Raw genomic sequence first — 20,593 nt, forward strand, 5'->3', positions numbered from 1 at the left:
AGCGGGCGCAGGCGCCGAGCCGGTCCTCAACTGCGGGCGCGGCCCTTGAAGAGCAACTGTCGCGGAGGGACCATTATGGTGCGATCTGGCGTCTCCGCCGCTGCGGGTGAGTGCTCTGGGACGGCGGGCGGTACCGCGGAGGCTGCTGGCCCCCTTGCCTGCCTCGGTGTCCCCACCCGGCGTTTGGGACACCTGGCAGACGTCCGCGCGCGGGGAGTCCCGATACCCCGCAGGCACTATCCCAGCAGGTTCTGCAGCAGCAATGCGGGGGCGTCACTGACCCCTGGCTGGTTGGCCGGGGTTGCGCGTCCCAGAGGAGCCAGGCGCCCCCTACCCCCCACCCCCGGCCCAGAGTGGCCCCCGCCGGCCCGAGCCTGCACTGCGTGCGGCGACAGCGCCTCGAGGGCGCGGGTCCCGGGCCCCACCTCCCGGGTGGGCCGGCGTTTGGACGGTGTTGGCGATGACATCTGCTGACCTGAGCGTCCTGGGCGCTTCACTGAACGACCCAACGCCTAAAGTTGGGCGCCTCTGTCCCCGTGTTATGGCTCAGCTGCAGCAGGTTTGTTAACGTGCTGGACGTCCCAGAACTGGGGGCCCCGCCGGCCTGTCAGGCCCCACAGCCCCTGCTCTGCACTGTCTGCACGGTCCGGCTCCCAGGGCTGCCTCAGAGCCAGAGGGCCACGCGAGCAGCTCGGGTTAGGGGAGGCGGAGAGCAGATTTGCACCCTGTAATGTTTTGTTTTGTTTTGTTTTGTTTTGTTTTGTTTTGTTTTGTTTTGTTTTGTTTTGTTTTGTTTGCCATTATTGAATATTAGCCTTTTCCAACCGCCTGTTTCCCTCAGTCCCTGCCTCTGAACTCCCTCAATTCTTTCTTTTAACCCTCTCTCATGGCACCTAGATTTTGCCTTGTGTTGTAATTATTGTTGTGTATTTTATCTCCACTACTACATTGAAATTTAAAAACAGAAATATTGACTTTCACCCCTCATAGATGTCTTGCTTAGAAAATCACCATAGGCATGTTTGCCATGAACCCCCTAACCTGGCCTGTTTTGTCCTTAGTCCCAAAGGAAACCAAGAAGGGTTTGTAGGCAAAAATCATCATCCCTGTTGGAAAAAATATAATAAGACCAGACCTGGCTCACCAGCTCAGGTGGGCCAGTAACAGAATTTCCTCATGCAAGGTATATGTTGTAGCCTAGAACAGTGCCTGTGAGCAAGCACTCTGGGGTTGGATAAAACTGGCTTCAGATCCTGGCTTTGCCACTTATTAGCTGGGTAACTTTGGGCATATCATTTACCCTCTTTAAATTTCAGACTGTAGGGCCTGACATATAAATGATATGGTTAATGTTGGTATTCACTTGGAGGCGTGGTCTATGTCCGGTGGGCTCAGTGGTTAAAGCATCTGCCAGAGCACCTTAGGTCTCGGGTTCAATTCCCAGTCAAGGTCATGTACCTGAGTTGCAGGTTTGATTCCTGGTTGGGGTTGTGTGGGAGGCAGCTATTTGATGTTTCTCTCTCACATGGATATTTCTCACTTTCTCTCTTCCCCACCCCCTTCTGTCTCTCCCCCTCCCTCCCTCCCTTCCACTCTGAAAAGCAATGGAAAAAATATCCTTGGGTGAGGATTAACAACCAAATAAAGAAAAGAAATATAAATGAACTGGTTAAGATCCCGTGCTGAAGTTCTGTTCTTTGCTTGCCTGTTTTGCAGAAGAGCGGCAGAGAAAGCTCCAGGAGTACCTAGCAGCCAAGGGAAAACTAAAGTGCCAGAACAGCAAGTGAGTTTGTCTCCCACAGTTAGGGGACTCTCGTTGCCCTGTTTGCTAACGGCAATGGAAAGCCCTTTTGCTTGTGCTCTGCTCTGACTACATTGGCATGCTATGGTAGCTCAAAGAGGGCGTTTCATTTCGAGCATGACAAAAACCTCTGGGTAGTATCTGGTACATTGGCAAAGACTTAGGCATTGTTACTGTGACAGTCTCCAAAGGAAGGAGGGGAGGATCTACAATATCACCTACCTTGCTGGAAGCTTCCTCTATCCCTGCTTTTTTCCTGGGAACGTAATTCTTGTGAAGGCAGTGTTTGGTCAAGGAGCTGAATGATCCTGGTTCAGGCCTCCATAGCTGCACATGAACATCCTGCTTTTTGGTCATTCTCTTAGCTCAGCGACTTTGATCTTTTTCATCTCATGGCATACATAGACTAATTACCAAAATTCTGCTGCACCAAGAAAAATATATTTTTGCTGATCTGACCCCCATAAAATGTAATTTTGATTCATTCACACCAGACAGCTATTGTTGTGTTGGCTGTGGCACACTGATTGAAAATTGCTGCCTTAGCACTTACTCTTTTTTTAATATATTTTTATTGATTTCAGAGAGGAAGGGAGAGGGAGAGAGATAGAAACATCAATAATGAGAGAGAATCATTGATGGGCTGCCTCCTGCACACCCTACACTGGGGATCAAACCCACAACCTGGGCATGTGCCCTGACCGGGAATTGAACCATGACCTCCTGGTTCATAAGTTGACGCTCAACCACTAAGCCACATCGGCCGGCAGCGCTTACTCTTGAGGTGGACATGATGCGACCGATTCACTTTTATCTTTTCTCAACATCTTAGCAATGTTATTTATCCCTCTTCTGAGCATTGATCAATTTTATGCTCACTTGGGTAGCTAAACCTTTTGTTTTTTTACAAAACAAATTTTTACAAATTTAGCTTTCACATTTTATTTTATTTTTACGTTTGGTTTTTATTCAATTTTATTTCTTTGTTTAAGTAAACCTACTGCATTTATTCAGCAGATATTTATTTAATACCTGTGTAATGTATCTCTTGGTTCTGAAGAAATGCTGTTTAACAAAACAGAGTTGTCTGGCCCTCCCAGGGCTTATATTCACGATGGGAGAAACAAAGATCAAGTCATGATTGAAGTCATTGTTAGCTTAGCAATTGCTTTTTATCCATGGAGGTTAAATCCTTTTAAATTCTCCTCTACTTTCCTGTCCTTTTTTGCATTTTCTGTCTCACTAGCTAGATTTTATATATGCCTGTTTCTTTCTTTAGTTGTATCACTTTCACCCTGGTAATTCACTATTTGGAGATACTTAAAACAAGTTTTTTTAAACTTGTTAGGCATTATATCTCCAGTGCCTGGCACAGTGCATTAAAATTGTTGGAATATTATGTGTATGTGTAGGACATCTCTGAAGGGATCACAGGTAGTGAATAAGAGCAGTTGTGTTTTCTGAGGAGTAGAATAATGGGATTAAGGAAGGGAGGATAAGGAGACTTCATTGAATATAATTTTTAATTCTTTTACCATATACAGACATTTTAATGATTTAAAATTTCATTTTTAATCACTCTACTTTCAAAGCCTTGTTGATCTTTCTGTACTAAGAATTAATCTTATTTTTTTCTTTTATAGGCCTTATCTAAAAGCTAAGAATAATTGCCCAAATCCTCCATCTTCTAAATCTGTAAGTAGAAATTAGTCTTTTTTTTTTTTTTTTTATTTAGTAAGGTATTATATATGTGTCCTCATCCCTCCATTAAGAAATTAGTCTTTTAAAAAATATCCATTTTGGGTGATTAGTACTAAAAATAATAAAGATGTTAGCAACCTAAAGAAAATGTTTTGCACAAATATTTCTCATAAATATGGGAACAGTGTATAAGGGACAGGACAGAATTGTTTTTTGAAAAGTACAACGTATTGTAATTCAATTTTGTTAACAAAAAAATCTTTAAGTGCACTTTGGTCTCTTCATAGCAAACATTTTTGAACACCTGCTATGTGTCTCACTTGCAGGTCCTTGTAGCCTTATAAGATAGGTACTGTTACTAGCCTCATTTTACAGATGAGGGAACTGAGTCACAGGACAGTTATTAAATGACAGAGCTGAGAGCTATTGGTCTCAACTACTTTGGAATGTTGTTTAATAAGAATATGCTCCCTAATCAGTTCCATTTAGCTAGATTGTGGATATAATGGAAAAGGACCCCAACATACTTCAGGTTTAACAGAATAAAGCCATAAAAAGTTATGTAGTGCATGTGTGGGTATAAGGAGTCTATAATACTCTGTACTTTTCACTCAATTTGGATTTGAACCTAAAACTGCTCTAAAAATTAAAGTTTATTAATTAAAAAATAAAGTACTGATACATGCTGCAACATGGTTGAATCTCGAAAACATAATGCTAAGTGAAAGAAGCCAGACACAAAAGGCCACATCACATCATACTGTGTGATTCCATTCATATGAAATGTCCAGTATAGGCAACTCTATGAAACAGAGTAGATTAGTGGTTGCCAGGGTCTGAGGGGAGAAGAAAATAGGGAGTAACTTCTAACAAATATGGATTTCTTTCTGGAGTGTTGAAAATGTTCTGGAACTTGTGGCAATGGTTGTACAGCCTTCTGAATACCTAAAACCCATTGAATTGTACACTTTAAATTTTAAGGGGGTGCAAATTATATCTTTTTTTTTATGTACAAAAAAGAACAACTAAGTTTTTTTTAATGTACAAAAAAGAACAGCACACTTTGATACCAACCTCCATGCCTCAGCAGTAAGTGATAACGGAGAGATCAGAGGTGGATATGAATGTTGCGGCTCAAGGAGTAACCCAGCTATACTCACGTGGGTGTATCATCTATTTCTGCCCCCACCCCAGCAACACCACACATATCCATACAATGCTCTGAGTGGACATTGCCTCGCCCTTAATTCCAAGTGGCTCTGGTTTCAGACTTCTTTACACACTCACAAAGTTTACATAGGAACTCTTGACAATATTATTGAATGAAACAGAGAGAGTAGTAGCTCTAGCATATTTTCCCCTAGAAACCTATGCTTTACAAATGTCTGCCAAATTAACCTTCCTGTGTAATTGCTAAGTATCGATGCACCTGTTCTTTACCATATCAATTCTAACTCCCCTCCCTATTTTTCAAAGTTCTCTGTACTCTAGTCCTACCTTTCTTATCCAAAATTAAGTCACATGACTGAGACATTTATTTATTAATAACATAGAATCTAATCTTAAAACCCATCCTGAGTTCACAAATATGACTAACTTCTGTGATGTTAGATGCTTATGGAGAGCTGTTCAAAGTTTCTCAGGCCTCCCAGCATCTACTATCTGTCCTTGCAAGTGATGAGACAAAGGTTCTTGAGTGACACTGTGGCCTTTACAAATGCAGTGTTGTCTTTAAAATATTAGTGTAGCCATACAAAAGACTAGGAAGAACTTGGGTGGTACCCTAATGTAAATATACTGTACGTATATCTTTCCAGGGTCCCTCAAAGGAACACTTCACTGGGACCTAATGGGCATTCAGCAAGTACTTGTTTGGTTGAGGCATATTTTTTTAAACAGCAAGTTTTGTATGTTCACTGCATCTCTGCTTAATTCTATCAAGCTAAAAAATTCTGATATATTTTTATAGGAACTCATTATTAAAATCCTCTATTAGTGAGCCTTTATTTTCTCAGGTTTCAGCTTCCTTGGTGAAATTCTAAATAAAATACCTAATTTTTTTTTAAAGTTAGTTATTCTCATAAATTTTCTTTTTTGATATTTTTCTTTGTCTTTTTAGACTATTGGACCCAAAAAGGATGTTGCCAACCATGCTGCTTTGCCTGTCAAAGATACAAGACCCATCAGCATTAAACATCAGCCCAGACCTGCCATTATCCCAGGGTCCCAGAAGCCAAAGTTGGAGCCACCAAAACTTCTGGGCAAAAGTCTGACTTCAGGATGTGTTTCTTCTCTCCCAAACCATAAGCCTTCCAGCAACCGTCAGCAACAGCACAAAGCTGGAGCATCCTCTGGAGAGCTATTGAGGAAAACTGTGGGGTCACTTAATATACAGGAACTGAAAGCTGCAAAGCAGCAGGTGACAGATCAAGGAAATACTGTACATGCAAACTCTGTGGACAATGTCCGAGGTGAGAGTGAGTCCTCAAACAACTTTCTAAAAGAGGTGAACAAAGAGAACTTGTCCCAAACTGTACTGGACTCTGAGAAGACGCCATATCCTCAGTTATGGACCAAAAGTGAACCAAAGACTAGCTCTTATAATCAAACCAAGAGCATTTTGACCCCTAAACAAGCCTTGGGTAAAAGTTCATTGAATCGTGCTGTTCTGAAAGACAGAGCTAATAAACAATTTGTTGGACAAACACAAACCAAGATTCCACCAGGAAAGTCACAGCAGCTCCCTAGGGGAGCAGCTCTTGTGAAACTAGGAGGAAAACCCCCAAAGACAGTTCGCTCTCACTCTGTTCAGACCCTTAGTAGGACTCAAGCATCAAAGAAACCAGGGGTCAAGGACCTGAAGGATATAAATATTAATAGGGGTAAATATGAAAGCCCAGGTGCTGCTACTGAACAAACAGCAGAACATACCAGACCCATGACATGCCCCAGTCTACTTCAAGGAGGATCTGACCGCCTTAAGCAAGACCAGAAACCCACTCAACCTTGTTCTAGACCTCAGACGTCATGTGTGCAGCAGAAATCCAAGGCTGTGTGCCAAAGGCCTGCCCTGGCTGTTGGCAACTTCGCATCAGTCATTCCCAACACCCCAAGCATAAGAGTAAGTACAGCCAAGGGGCATAAACACAGCAGCAGCTGCCAACACAAAGCACAGATGCTGGACTCCAAGTTGAAAGGGACTCTTCCCCAAAACCCCTTTCTAAACAAGACAGCTCCCAAAACTCAAGCTGGTGGCACAGCCGTAAATGGAAGAGGAGTCCCAAATGGGACCCAGACTCACCCGGATGTTAAGAAGAAGATCACAGCAGAGGATCGAAGGTATGTTGCTTTAATTCAAAAATTGCAATTTAAGATAATTAGACAAATTGACCATCAGGAGTACTTGGTCAGAAAATAGGCCATAAATAATGGCTCCTGGTTTACTCTTAGCTTCAACTCTGAAAAAAGAATATTGGAAGCAAATATAATAAATATTCTCTAACTTTCTGTGTGCTTGAAGCAGGAAGATTGAGTAAAGAGTTGTGGTTGCAGGTATAGATGACTCACTCAAGAAGTCCCTTCAGGTTGAGCAGCAAGGGAAGAGGGCCGGGAGGAGGTGGGGAGATGCTAGTCCTTTGTCAAGCAGACCAGAGGTTAAGTCCAGAAAAGCTATCGAGGAAGAAGGAATAGGCAAAGTTTAGGAAAGTCAGTAAGACAGGAGTAGTCATAGTTACGGTTACATGACTACATTTGTTAAAACAGAACTGAACTCTTAAAAAGGTGAATTTTACTGCATGTTATTGAACACTTGTGTGTTTTAGGTACTGTGCTAGGACAGTCAGGATTTTTGCCTTCCTAGAAGCTCTGTCATCCTTTTAGTCTTTTTACCCAAACGCATCCCTGCCTCGGGGGTCTGGCATAATCAGCCTTCAGTCCTTGCATTCTAGTGGAAAAGACCGGAAGTGAACACATCCTATATAATAAAAGGTTAATATGCAGTTTGACTGAACGACGGAATGACTGGTTGCTATGACGCGCAATGACCACCAAAGGACAGACACTCAACGCAGGAGCTGACCTCTGGTGGTCGGTGTGCTCCCACAAGGGGAGCACTGCTCAGCCAGAAACCCTGAGCCAGGCTCACGGCTGGCAAGTACAGTGGTGGTGGCCGGAGCCTCTCCCACCTCTGCGGCAGCGCTAAGGATGTCTGACAGTCAGACATCCCCCAAGGGCTCCCAGACTGTGAGAGGGCGCAGGCTGAGCTGAGGGAGCCCCCCAAGTACACAAATTTCATGCACCAGGCCTCTAGTTGGTTAAATAAGACAGGATAATTTCCTAGTCAGGAAGGACTGAAGGCTGATTATGCCAGACCCCCGAGGCAGGGATGAGTTTGGGTAAAAAGACTAAAAGGATGACAGAGCTTCTAGAGCAGTGGTTCCCAACCTTTTTTGGCCATGCCTCACATAGCATCTCTAAAACCTGGTGCCCCTCACTGTGACATATAATTCTTATTATTCAAAAAATGAACTCCTAGTGGATTAGAAAACTATTGTACATCTACACAGTGGAATACTACATTGCGGTAAAAAAAAGGAGTTCTTACATTTGCAACAGCATGAATGGAACTGGAGAGCATTATGCTAAGTGAAACAAGCCACTCAGAGAAAGATAAATATCACATGATCTCACTCATTTATGGAATATAAAGAACAACATAAACTGATGAACAAAAACAGATCCAGAGACAGAGAAACATTGGTCAGACCGTCAAACCTCAGAGGGATGGTAGGGGAGGGTGGGGGTAAGGGGGAGAGATCAACCAAAGGACTTGAATGCATGCATATAAGCCTAACCAATGGACACAGATAACAGGGGTGGTGAGGGCATGAGTGAGGGGATAGGGGGGATAATGGAGGGATAAGGAAAATAAAATAAAATGTTAAAAAAAAAAAAAAGAATTATAAGGGATTCACGTCAACATGGGGTAGCCAGATACCATCTTTTCTTTTCTTTTTTTTTTAATAAATCTTTATTGTTCAGATTATTACAGGTGTTCTTCTTTTTTTTTCCCACCCCCATAGCTCCCCTCCACCTGATTCCCCACCCCATGCCCTTACCCCCCGCCACTGTCTTCATCCATAGGTGTAAGATTTTTGTCCAATCTCTTCCCGCACCCCCACACCCCTTCCCCCTGAGAATTGTCAGTCCACTCCCTTTCTATGTCCCTGATTCTATTATATTCACCAGTCCATTCTGTTCTTCAGGTTTTTTATTCACTTGATTTTTAGATTCACTTGTTGGTAGGTATGTATTTGATGTCATTTTGTTGTTCATAATTTTTCTCTTTACCTTTTTCTTCTTCTTCCTCTTCTTAAAGAATACCCTTCAGCATTTCATGTAATCCTGGTTTGGTGGTGATGAACTCCTTTAGCTTTTTCTTCTCTATGAAGCTTTTTTTCTGACCATCAACTCTAAATGATAGCTTTGCTGGGTAGAGTAATCTTGGTTGTAGGTTCTTGCTGTTCATCACTTTGAATATTTCTTGCCACTCCCTTCTGGCCTGCATAGTTTCTGCCGAGAAATCAGCTGACGGTCGTATGGGTACTCCCTTGTAGGTAACTAACCGTTTTTCTCTTGCTGCTTTCAAGATTCTCCCTTTGTCTTTTGCCCTTGGCCTTTTAATTATGATGTGTCTTGGTGTGGTCCTCTTTGGAATCCTCTTGTATGGGGTTCTCTGCGCTTCCTGGACTTGTAAGTCTATTTCTTTCACCAGGTAGGGAAAGTTTTCTGTCATTATTTCTTCTAATAGGTTTTCAATATTTTGCTCTCTGTCTTCTTCTGGCACCCCAAAAATTCGGATGTTGATACGCTTAAAGTTGTCCCAGAGGCTCCTTACACTATCTTCATATTTTTGGATTCTTTTTTCTTTTTGTTTTTCTGGTTGAGTGTTTTTTGTTTTCGCATATTTCAGATCTTTGGTTTGATTCTTGGGGTACATTGATCTACAGTTGAGTGTCTGTATATTCTTTATTTCAGAGAGTGTATACTTAATTTCTGACTGGTCCTTTTCAATTTTTTTTGGCATTCTCATTAAGATCCTTAAAGGTCTCACTAAGTTCCTCAGAGGTTTTTAGAAGATTCTTGAGTAACCTTATAAATGTGGTTCTGAACTCTATGTCATCCAGTAGTTTGCTTTCCTCCATTTCTTTCATTCGTGACATGTTTCTTTGTCTCCGCATTTTGGCGGCTGCTTCCCTGTGTTGATGGAGTGGCTTTGTGTGGTAGGTGACCTATAGGGGCCAGTAGCTCAGCCTCCCCAATCACCTGAGGTGGACGCTCTTGGTACACCCCTTTGTGGGCTGAGTGCAAAGTCTTGGTGTAGTTAAGCCTTGATTGCTGTTGGTACACTGGGAGGAATTGACCTCCAGGCCAATTGGCTGTGAGGACCCGCTGTGTCTATAATGGAAGAACTGCTGCGCTGGAGACACGCTTATGGTGCAGGACTTGTTTCAGTGGGGCTTTGGTGCTCACTGAGTCTGCCTCTTGAATGTGTCACTTAGGGATGTGAGGAGTTGAAATCTGGTGTCTCACACTGACCACTAGGTACATTGGCTTCTGGATCTCCAGTGGGGTGCAGGTCAGCTACTGTCTGAGGCCACCCAGCAGGAGCTACAGCGAGAACTACAGTTTTTCTCCTCTTTGCTTGGGGTTTGGAGGTTTTGGAGCTGTCTGACCCGGGCTGCAAGTTTGCTAGGTTAAGCTGCCATAGGGCAGGCCATTCATATGCTAAAGCCGCTGCTTGGAGCTTGGGTGGGTTTGTAGGTTGTACGGGGCTGGGTCTCGGGGCTGGGTCTCAGGGCGTCACTAGGCTAGGGCGTGGCAAACAGCGATGGCTGCCAGTTAGGCGGCTCTGCATCTCTGACCATGTCCTGCGCCCCACGCACGGCACCCCAGCACAGTAAACAATTATTCCTGCGCGCAGCCCTGCAAGCAAGCCACCCTCACTTTCCGACCTGATGGCAGACAGCCCAGCTTCTCCCCGTAGGAGTTTGGGTCCCCCGCGTCTCCGCAGAAACTGGATTTCAGAGTAATTGGGGGCCTGTCTCCCTTCGGGTTGAAAAAAGCAACGCCTGCTGCCAGCCGGGATCGCAGGCCTCCATACCTCAGCTTTTCAGCGCTTGTGCACGTCTCAGTGCTGTTTTCTCTTTCCTTCTAGTTGTAGAACTTCCACCCAGCCAGTTTTCCCATGGTTCTGGGTAATAGACGTTTTGTCTTTTAGTTGTAGTCTTGAAATTGTTTTGCGAGGCAGTAGTTTAGGTGTTTACCTACGCCGCCATCTTGGATCCTCCCTCCAGATACCATCTTTTCTACAAGTTTATTTGAAACTACTGTACAAAGTGTAAATAAATTGATTCCTTTTTTCCTTTATTCTGAAAAAAAAAAAAAAGTGAACTCCTTTTCACATGGAGGAAGCCTAAAAGGCCATTAACTAGGTCTAAACAAGCTTCCACAGAACATGGCCTCCATGAAAGAGAAAAATAAAAGAACGAAAGGAACTTGAAGTACTGAGGAAGAAATCACTAAGAAATTGTTAAAAATAATAATAATAATATTAATGTGAAGTGATATGAAAAATAGCAAATAAAGTTTCAAAACATATAATAGAGAAATGCATAAATATGTCACAATATATATTTATATACTGTATATGAGGCCCCTAGAACCATAAGAAATGCAAAAAATTCACTGTTAACAACTCACTCTCGAATTGCCCCCCCCTTCCCCCGTGGGGCGTGTGCCCCACTCTTCTAGAGGGTAGGGATGGGAGGGAGGGTGATGTGCCATAATCTTGGAGAGGCTGGCAGAACTCAAGTTACACTGCCATTCGCCATAGGAAACATTTTGAATTTTATTCCTGGTGATGACTCAGTCTGGCTTACATTTTAAAGATCACTACTTATTCACAGGATAGATTTGTTAAGGGTTAAAATGAATCAAGAAAGGAGATGAGTTAGGAGGCAGCTGCAGCATTTCAGGCAGAAAGTGGCAGTAAAGTGGTAGGATTGTGGAGGTGGGAGCAGCACTGTCCATACGATGGTGTGGGGATGTGGGAAAAGAAAGTACTGCTCAAAGACAACTCCTAGTTTGCGGCCCTCACAACTGGGTGGATAGGGACACTGTTACAGATGCAGGGACAGATCTAGAGATGAAAATCGAGCATTGTTTCTGACAATAGTAAATTTGAAATGCCTGCCAGAAATCAAATAAAAGATATCAACCAGGCTGTGGGTTTTATAAAGGTTGGGACTGTAGGGAGAGATCTGGGCTGAAATGTACATTTGTGAGTTATAAACTAGTTATAATTTAAAGAAGCTAGCAAGTCTACATCCACACACGGGCCCACATGTCTTGGTTCCTCCCCCAGCAGCAGTCTATCGGCTGCTTAGAAGTAGGAGTGGAGATTGTGAAAAGTGGAGGAGCGCGAGGATTAGGACTTGTCATCATCTTTTGAAAAATAATCCTGAAATTATTGGTCTTTTTTTAGAGTAAAGGGAGTCTGTGTGGTCAGGAGCAGGCTAAGGAACTGGGCAGGGTGGGTTACTTTGAGTGGCCAACACCCTGTTGAAAGCATAGTGTGGTATGTTGAGTCTGGTCAGAGGCAAATATCAAGCTTGTGGTAAGAGAAATGGAGTGCTGAGTTAGTGAGCTCAGAGATTCAAGTCAAGTGTCAGAGTTGGCACACAAGTAAAATGAAAGTTTTCAGAGAAAAATCATGTATAATCTTGATGTCAAGGGATTTGAAGACCGAGATGCTAGCCACCTCTAATCCTAGTAATGCCGCTGCCTTCCGAGGAGGGGCAACCACTGCTGCCATTGCCCATTTGTAAGTTGCTTTTAATTCCAGTTTCCTGACTTTGTACTTGAAGGTGTTCAGTGGTAGTACTCAAATCCATGCATAGCATATACTTTGAAGCTTGACCATGTACCCAAAAACCTAAAACCATTCCTCCCCTCTAATTGCGTAACAGGAAACAGCTAGAAGAATGGCAGAAATCTAAGGGGAAAATGTATAAGCGGCCTCCAATAGAACTTAAAACAAAAAGAAAAATAATAGAGGAAATGAATGTTTCATTCTGGAAGAGCATGGAAAAAGAAGAGGAAGAAAGGAAAGCACAGCTTGAACTGTCCAATAAAATTAACAGCACTCTGACCGAGTGTCTGCAGCTCATCGAAGGGGTGAGTGAGGAGGGTAATCTCCAAAGCTTTGACCCAGAGACATTTTCCTTAAAGTGTTGGGGAGGGAACCTCTGTCTAAACAGAAATTTCATTACTCGCTGTGGGGGATAGTTTTGTGTGTATCTTTTCAGTTTTGTCTGTGGTCGTTAGTCTGGTTAGGGCTTGTATTTTCGTGCCTTTTATTTAAATCAAACTTGTTAAAGAGTTCTCTATTAATCTTTTTAAAAGGCCGTCTTTTGAGTTGTATTGATTATTTTTCTCATATCAATGTCTACATCTATTTTTACGTTTATTGTTCTTTTTCTAGTCTTTTCATTGAAAGTTTGGACCATTTAATGCTACATTTGTCTCTGAATTTAGCTTTGGTCTTGGCCTTCAGGTTTGATAGGTAATGTCCTTTATCAGTCAGAGTCGAGTCAGAAACACAGAAAGCACACCAGGTATTGTAATAGATAGAATGTGGTGTTAGGATTGGTTTCAGAGTCTTATGTGAGTTCCCTAGAAGCAATCACTAAGGAGAATTTGTGTGAAAGTAATTTATTAGGAAGAGGCTCCCAGGAAAACAAAAGGGAGTGGGATGTTGGACCAGAAAGGGAAGGAGGCCAAGCACAGTCCACGGAGGGTGACTGGCACAGTCCCACAGGAAGCTCTGGGGACAGTGCGAGCCATGCATCTCAGAGTTGGTCCTGATCAGGGGCACTGCACTGATTAATAGCTGCCCCTGGGGGACAAAAAGTCCCAGGCACTTGTGACTCTGACACATACTAAGAGGTGCTGGTGCTGGCTGTTGGACATGACAGCACTTTGTGAGCATGTGTGTACAAAAATGGTGAAGGGATCATCAGAGAGATATTGGTGTTGCAGCCATAACTCTAGGTCCAGGAGAACATCATGTTGGGGGTACAGACCTAAAAGCTAGGAGAGACAAACCCTGTGGGACTGGGACTCTAGCTCTAAAGAGGCATACTGCCAACAGAGGTTGGTGCCACCGAGCTGGACAAGGCCCTGCAAGGATGGGTCAGACCTTGAGAAAAGGCTGCTTCCCCATTAGTGTGGGCCGGGTTTGTGAATACCAGGAAAAAGGGGGAGGTAGAACCAGTTGCTGCTGCCAGGGTAAAGGACCACTGTTGTGTGAGGAAGGCAAAGAGGAAGAAGAGGTCCCCTCTCCTCTCTTGCCCTGCAGTTTCCCTCATCACCCCACACTGGCACAGCCAAGTAGGGAGCTGTTGTCCGCAGGTGGTTTACAGAATTCTAGCCCCAGGGTCACAAAGCCAAGGAGAAACGAAGGATTTGGAGCTAAAACACCATAGCGTAGTAACCTTGTGTTCTTTTTTTTCCTCATTTCTAAAAAGTTGGAGGCTTCCATTTTTATTTTATTTTTTTTTATTTTTATTTTTATTTTTTAATATATTTTATTGATATTTCACAGAGAGGAAGGGAGAGGGATAGAGAGCTAGAAACATCGATGAGAGAGAAACATCGATCAGCTGCCTCCTGCACACCTCCCACTGGGGATGTGCCCGCAACCAAGGTACATGCCCTTGACCGGAATCGAACCCGGGACCTTTCAGTCCGCAGGCCGACGCTCTATCCACTGAGCCAAACCGGTTTCGGCTGGAGGCTTCCATTTTTAACACGTCTTTAACTCCAGAGTTATCTTCAAAAGTATCCTTTAACTTCCAGATGTGTTAATTTTTTTTCTTGGCTATTTTAATTTTTAATATACTGCATAGAATTTGTTGACATTTTTTTTCTGGCCTTAGTCTGATCAGTCTTGGTAAGTGTTGCAAAAGTCTTTGAAAAGAAAATATATTCTCTGTTGAATGGAAAACTCTACATGGGTATCCATTAATACAAACTTAGAAAATATTAATAGCACAATTATTTGTATTTGTTAGTTCATTTGTTGCTTTCCAAAAGAAATATGCCAAAGTCTCTCACTGCTACTTTGATAATTTCTCTTTGTATTTCTGTCAGACTTTTACTGCCTAATTTTTAAATTAGATTTATTGGGGTAACATCGGTTAATAACATTATATAAACTTCAGGTGTACAACTTTATAACCTGACATCTGCGTACTCCATTGTGTGCTCGCCACCCGAAGTCTAGTCTCCTCCCTTTGCCATGTTTTCCAGTTCTCTTGTTAGGTACATAAAGACTCATGACTTGCTTTCATTTTCCTTCTGTCTTATGTTAATCTTGCCACACCTGCTTTTTGTTTCTGTTAGATTTTGTAGGGTAAATCTTTTTCTAGCCCTGTATTTCTAGAAGTATATCTCATGTGAATACATACAGTTGAATTTTTTTAACCAAATCTGGAATTCTCTGCTTTTAAAAAGCACATTTTGCCCACACACATTTATTGTAATGACTCATATGCTTAAACTTACATCTGTCATTTTATTTTATAATTCAATTTATATTAATTCTTTTTTCTTTTCCCTCATTTCTGTGTTTGATTTAATTTACCTTTTTCCATAAAGAAAGCATGTAAGTTAAAATCACAAAAGATAGTGGTAGATGTAGGTTCAAACATAGTGTGCAAGTTACATGTCATATTTATTATAGTTTCTTTTGTTTCAAGTCTTCTACTTGAATTCTCACGTTTATTCACTGGTTACTTCATGACTTTTGGATGGTGAGCTTTCTGAGTCCTTACTTTTGTGAAGATGTCATTATTTCACCCACATGCTGAAATCATAGTTTGGCTGGGAGAAATTTCTAAATTCAAATTGTTTTCCCTGGAAAATTTGAAGTTACCATTTCATTTTGTTTTTTGCATCTGGGGTTGTTGATTTATTAAAGTTTGTATCAATCTAATCCGCATTCCTCTATAGATAATCCTGGTTTCCCTCTCTAGAGGTGCTTAGGGTTTTCTTTTTATCATTTGTTTTCTAGGTATAGTTTTCTAAGTAAGGACCTTTCAGTCTGAACACATGTTTCCTTGGTCATTTCTTGGAGATTTTCATCTACAACTGCTTTGAGTGTGTGTTCAGCTTTGTTCTCTCTGTTTTTCCTTCTAGAAGTTCTCTTGGGCGATATTGAAATTCCTGCATAATAGACATATCCTCCAGAACTCTTACCTTTCCTTGTCATACACTCTCCATTTCTTTGTTGTTGCATTGGATTCTGGGAGAATCCCACACCCGCGTTTTCCGCTCACTGTTTACTCTTCAGCAGCATTCAAGCCACCATTCTGCCCTTATGTTGATTCTCTTCCATAGCAGCCCATTCTGGTTTCATGAAAGCAATATTCTCATACCACCCTGAAGATACTAACTGCAGTGCTCTTAAAACTTAGTCATCTTCCCTCCCTCAGCCGTTTAGCTGCAGTGTCTATTCTTCTGGGTGGTGAGTTTTATGCCTCCTCATGTAGTGTTGGTGATTCTTGACTATGAGCTGACCTCTGTGTCTCCCCACCTCCCCTCCCCCATCTCACAAGGAGTAGAAGGTGCTGCCTGGCTGAGTACACCGGTACCTGGCGCATGTTCCTCCTGGTCCATTTCTGTGCCCTGCTCTGGGTACAAGCCAGGAGGGCACCAAACCAGTGAGGCCACTTTAAAGTTCCTTTTTGTGGAACTTAACCCTCTTTCATATATACCTGCGTAGTAAAACTACTATCTCTGTATAATTTTTAACAAAACACACACGCACACCCCTATAACCCTGGCACACCTGTGCCATCCTTTATGCCTCTGTTAGAGTCATATGGAAATTAAGGTCACTATTCAGTGTTCACATTGTTGTGGATGTTGATTACTCGGTTTTGGTTTTACACCACATAAAAATGTAGAACATATTTCTTACTTCAGCTATGATAAGCATTTTCCTGTTTGTTTGGGTTCATGTAACTCTTAAAATTTAATTATCAATGTCAAAACTCATTGAAATGTACTATTTAAATGGGTGTATTTTATTATGTGTAAACTGTACCTTGGTAAAATTGAAATGTTTTTAGAGTTAAAAATAATTATTGATTAGACTGATTTCTGCATAACTGCTATGTTAATAATAGGAGACATGAGTAACAGTGAGATGGTAATCATTTCCTCTGGGTATTTTTTTTTCCTAGGGTGTACTTTCTAATGAGGTATTTACCATATTGTCCAGTATTCCTGAGGCTGAAAAATTTGCTAAATTCTGGATCTGCAAAGCAAAGTTCTTGGCAAGTAAAGGCACCTTTGATGTTATCGGACTGTACGAAGAGGCCATTAGAAATGGGGCAACAGTGAGTATCTGTCTTGGGTGGGTGATTTCCTGAAAATTCTCTCATATGAGTCCTATTCTTTGCAATATGGTGGTTTATATTACATTATATATGTAATGTTACTTCCAATTCACTTCATAAAGTTATACATAGAATGTGAAGTTCAGTATGTCCTTTATGAACATTTTATTAAAATATTTATGCTTGTCTAGCTAGCATGGCTCAGTGGTTGAGTGTCAACCTATAAACCAAATGATCATGGTTCTATTCCCGGTCAGGGCAAATGCCCGAGTTGAATGCTCAATCCCCAGTAGGGTGCATGCAGGAAGGATCAATGATTCTCATCATTGATGTTTCTATCTCTCCTCTCCCTTTCTCTCTTAAGTCAACAAAAATATATTTTTAAAAAATATTTATGCTGTGTAAACTAACAGAGTCACTTTTCTTTGTCTCACGTAGCACTTATCATATAAATAGGCACTAATGGAAAGTATTAGCATAGCAGGTTATAAAATCACATCAATTTTCAATACTTATAAAGTCATACCTCACCATAAAGAACCTACACATATGCTAGTTCCAACACAGCAATATCTATAAATCAATAATTCAGAGCCATTATATGAAATTCCTTTTAATTGTAAAACTACTATCTCTGTATAATTTTTAACAAAAATACCAAATAGTTTTATAGTTCTTCACTTGCATGTTGCTTTTTGTGTCATCATATATTTATTCTACATACCTTTTTCATGATTGTTCAGAATCTGAGTTGTACATGCATATAGTTTAAACAGTCAAATAGTTTGATAAGGTTCTTTCAATAAGGCCTCTGCTCCCCTCGCCTCCCTTTTCCAACTTCCCAGAACAAATTGATTATTTTTATATTTACCTCTATAATTTCAGATAACATGCTTATATTGCTATTACCTGATTTTTTAGTTTTAGACATGATTGTGAACTTCCAAATACAGAGGAATAGGATTTAACCTCTTTCATACACACCTGCACAGACCCCCAACACACACATATTCCTATGACTCTGGCATACCTGTGTCATCCTTCATGCTTCCTTCCATTAGAGTTATGGAAATTGTGGTCACTAGTCCATATTCCGTTCATTGTTATGAATGTGTTAGAAATATATGAGTACATTGAGCCATGTACTATATACTATGGTTACTTTGCCTTTCAAGCACAACTTTCTACTTTTCCTAAAATTGTTTGGTTTTCTGAGTGTTTATTGTATAATAAATTCACACACTTTTCTCTAATTGTCTGAATTTCTTTATACTTTCAAAACGTCGGACACTGTATTTATTTCTTTTTCTTTGAGCCCTTTCTCCCAGACTCTTCTGATCTGTCCCAGTCTCAGCAGGTTAGCTTTACCCCAGTCCTCATGAACTATAGTGGGAGCTCCTCTCACCTTCACCGTCAGATCCCTTTATGTCCTTACATCTCAGTTCCTAGAAACCATGTCAAGTTTACTTCTTCCTGCGTTGTCTGTTTCTTCTCCAGTGCTTTCTCCTCTTTCCCTCTCTCTCTCTTTCCCTCTCTCTCTCTTTCTCTCTCTCTCTCTCTCTCTCGTTCATTTTGTTTTGTTTTCTATTGCTCATTAAAAGCTCTACTCAGATGCTAGTGGAACTGGGCTGTTGGCATATAAGAGGTGGGTTTGAAAAGGATTCTTGAAAGACCTGGGCACATGGGTGGAGTTTCACCATAGGTGATATAGCTAGGTCAGTTGGTTGAAGAGCCTCATTATCAGTAGTTTTGGGTCCTTCCTCTTAGACAAATCATCTTCTCTAGAGAAGACTTTTCCAGTTTCCTTCTGGGAGCCAGGAACAGGCCACCAGTGTTGTGGGGAGAAGAGAGTGGGATTCTTGAGCTTCAGCAGGAAACTTTCTTTTATCCCTTCCTTTCAGTGGGCACCTCACTTTCAGTCTTGTAGGATGTTCCCCGTGGCCCTGGAGAAGGCCCCCGCTGTGTTCTGTTGGGAGTGGGGCACAGTATGGAACTCAGAGTGCAAAGTAGACTGGGAGACAGATGTTCAAGAGTCCTCCTGATCCTGCCCACCCATTCCTGTGCCTTCCCGAGGCCCTGAGGCTGGATCAGGTGGTTTCTTGGCCATACAGCCAGCTTCAAAGTCGGCTCTTTCAAGATGATCCAGTTGGCCATTTCTTCCTTCTACATTCCAGCTTCCAAAATCTTGTGGCTGTTTCTCCTTTCTTATTTTTTATGGTTATTGCCTCCTTTTAACCCCCTTTCTTTTTATCAGTTTCAAGGGGGTTTAAAAATAAATGTATTTCCAATTCATCATCTTTAACTAGAAGCCTGTAAAAACATGAAAGACACCTGATGAATGTTTTGTGTAATTCAGGCTCTTTGCAATGTATTCTGTACATTCCTTTTCATCTTTTTAAGCCTAAAGCATTTTAGATTTTATAAAAATGTATGGATAGAGAGAGGATCCAAGATGGCGGCATAGGTAAACACCTAAACTGCTGCCTCGCACAACAATTTCAAAACTACAACTAAAAGACGAAACATCTATCACCCAGAACCACGGGAAAGCTGGCTGAGTGGAAGTTCTACAACTAGAAGGAAAGAGAAAACAGCACTGAGACGTGCACAAGCGCTGAAAAGCTGAGGTACGGAGACGCGCTACTGGGAGCGCTGCTTTTTCTTCAACCCAAAGGGAGACAAGCTCCCGATTACTTCGAACTCCAGTTTCTGGGGAGACATGGGGGACCCAAACTCCTACGGGGAGAAGCTGGACTGTCTGCCACCGGGTCGGAAAGTGAGTGAGGCTTGCTTGCAGGGCTGTGCACGGGAATAATTGTTTACTGTGCTGGGGCACAGGACGCGGAGATGCGGTCGGAGACGCAGAGCCGGCTTACTGGCAGCCATCGCTGTTTGCCACGCCCTAGCCTAGTGACGCCCTGAGACCCTGCCCTGCACCATCTACAAACCCACCCAAGCTCCAAGCAGCGGCTTTAGCATATGAATGGCCTGCCCTATGGCAGCTTAACCTAGCAAACTTGCAGCCCGGGTCAGACAGCTCCAAAACCTCCAAACCCCAAGCAAAGAGGAGAAAACTCTCACTGTAGCTCCTGCTGGGTGGCCTCAGACAGTAGCTGACCTGCACCCCACTGGAGATCCAGAAGCCAATGTACCTAGTGGTCAGTGTGAGACACCAGATTTCAACTCCTCACATCCCTAAGTGACACATTCAAGAGGCAGACTCAGTGAGCACCAAAGCCCCACTGAAACAAGTCCTGCACCATAAGTGTGTCTCCAGCGCAGCAGTTCTTCCATTATAGACACAGCAGGTCCTCACAGCCAATTGGCCTGGAGGTCAATTCCTCCCAGTGTACCAACAGCAATCAAGGCTTAACTACACCAAGACTTTGCACTCAGCCCACAAAGGGGTGTACCAAGAGCGTCCACCTCAGGTGATTGGGGAGGCTGAGCTACTGGCCCCTATAGGTCACCTACCACACAAAGCCACTCCATCAACACAGGGAAGCAGCAAAATGTGGAGACAAACATGTCACGAATGAAAGAAGTAGAGGAAAGCAAACTACTGGACGACATAGAGTTCAGAACCACATTTATAAGGTTACTCAAGAATCTTCTAAAAACCGCC

General features: G+C 42.4%; 1 protein-coding gene across 1 annotated transcript in view; it reads left to right on the top strand.

Moving 5' to 3' along the window:
* The window catches only part of CKAP2L (cytoskeleton associated protein 2 like), a 25,934-nt gene continuing 5,341 nt past the window's right edge, over positions 1-20,593 (top strand). Inside the window, exons 1-6 of the mRNA XM_080684573.1 lie at positions 1-106; positions 1,717-1,783; positions 3,445-3,496; positions 5,622-6,841; positions 12,532-12,739; positions 16,813-16,968. Of these exons, the coding sequence (XP_080540699.1) occupies positions 76-106; positions 1,717-1,783; positions 3,445-3,496; positions 5,622-6,841; positions 12,532-12,739; positions 16,813-16,968 (1,734 nt within the window). The 5' untranslated portion in view covers positions 1-75. The remainder of the gene's footprint in view (positions 107-1,716; positions 1,784-3,444; positions 3,497-5,621; positions 6,842-12,531; positions 12,740-16,812; positions 16,969-20,593) is intronic.

The sequence above is a fragment of the Plecotus auritus genome (assembly GCF_963455305.1).
Source record: "Plecotus auritus genome assembly, chromosome: 8".
In the NCBI taxonomy this organism is placed as follows: domain Eukaryota; kingdom Metazoa; phylum Chordata; class Mammalia; order Chiroptera; family Vespertilionidae; genus Plecotus; species Plecotus auritus.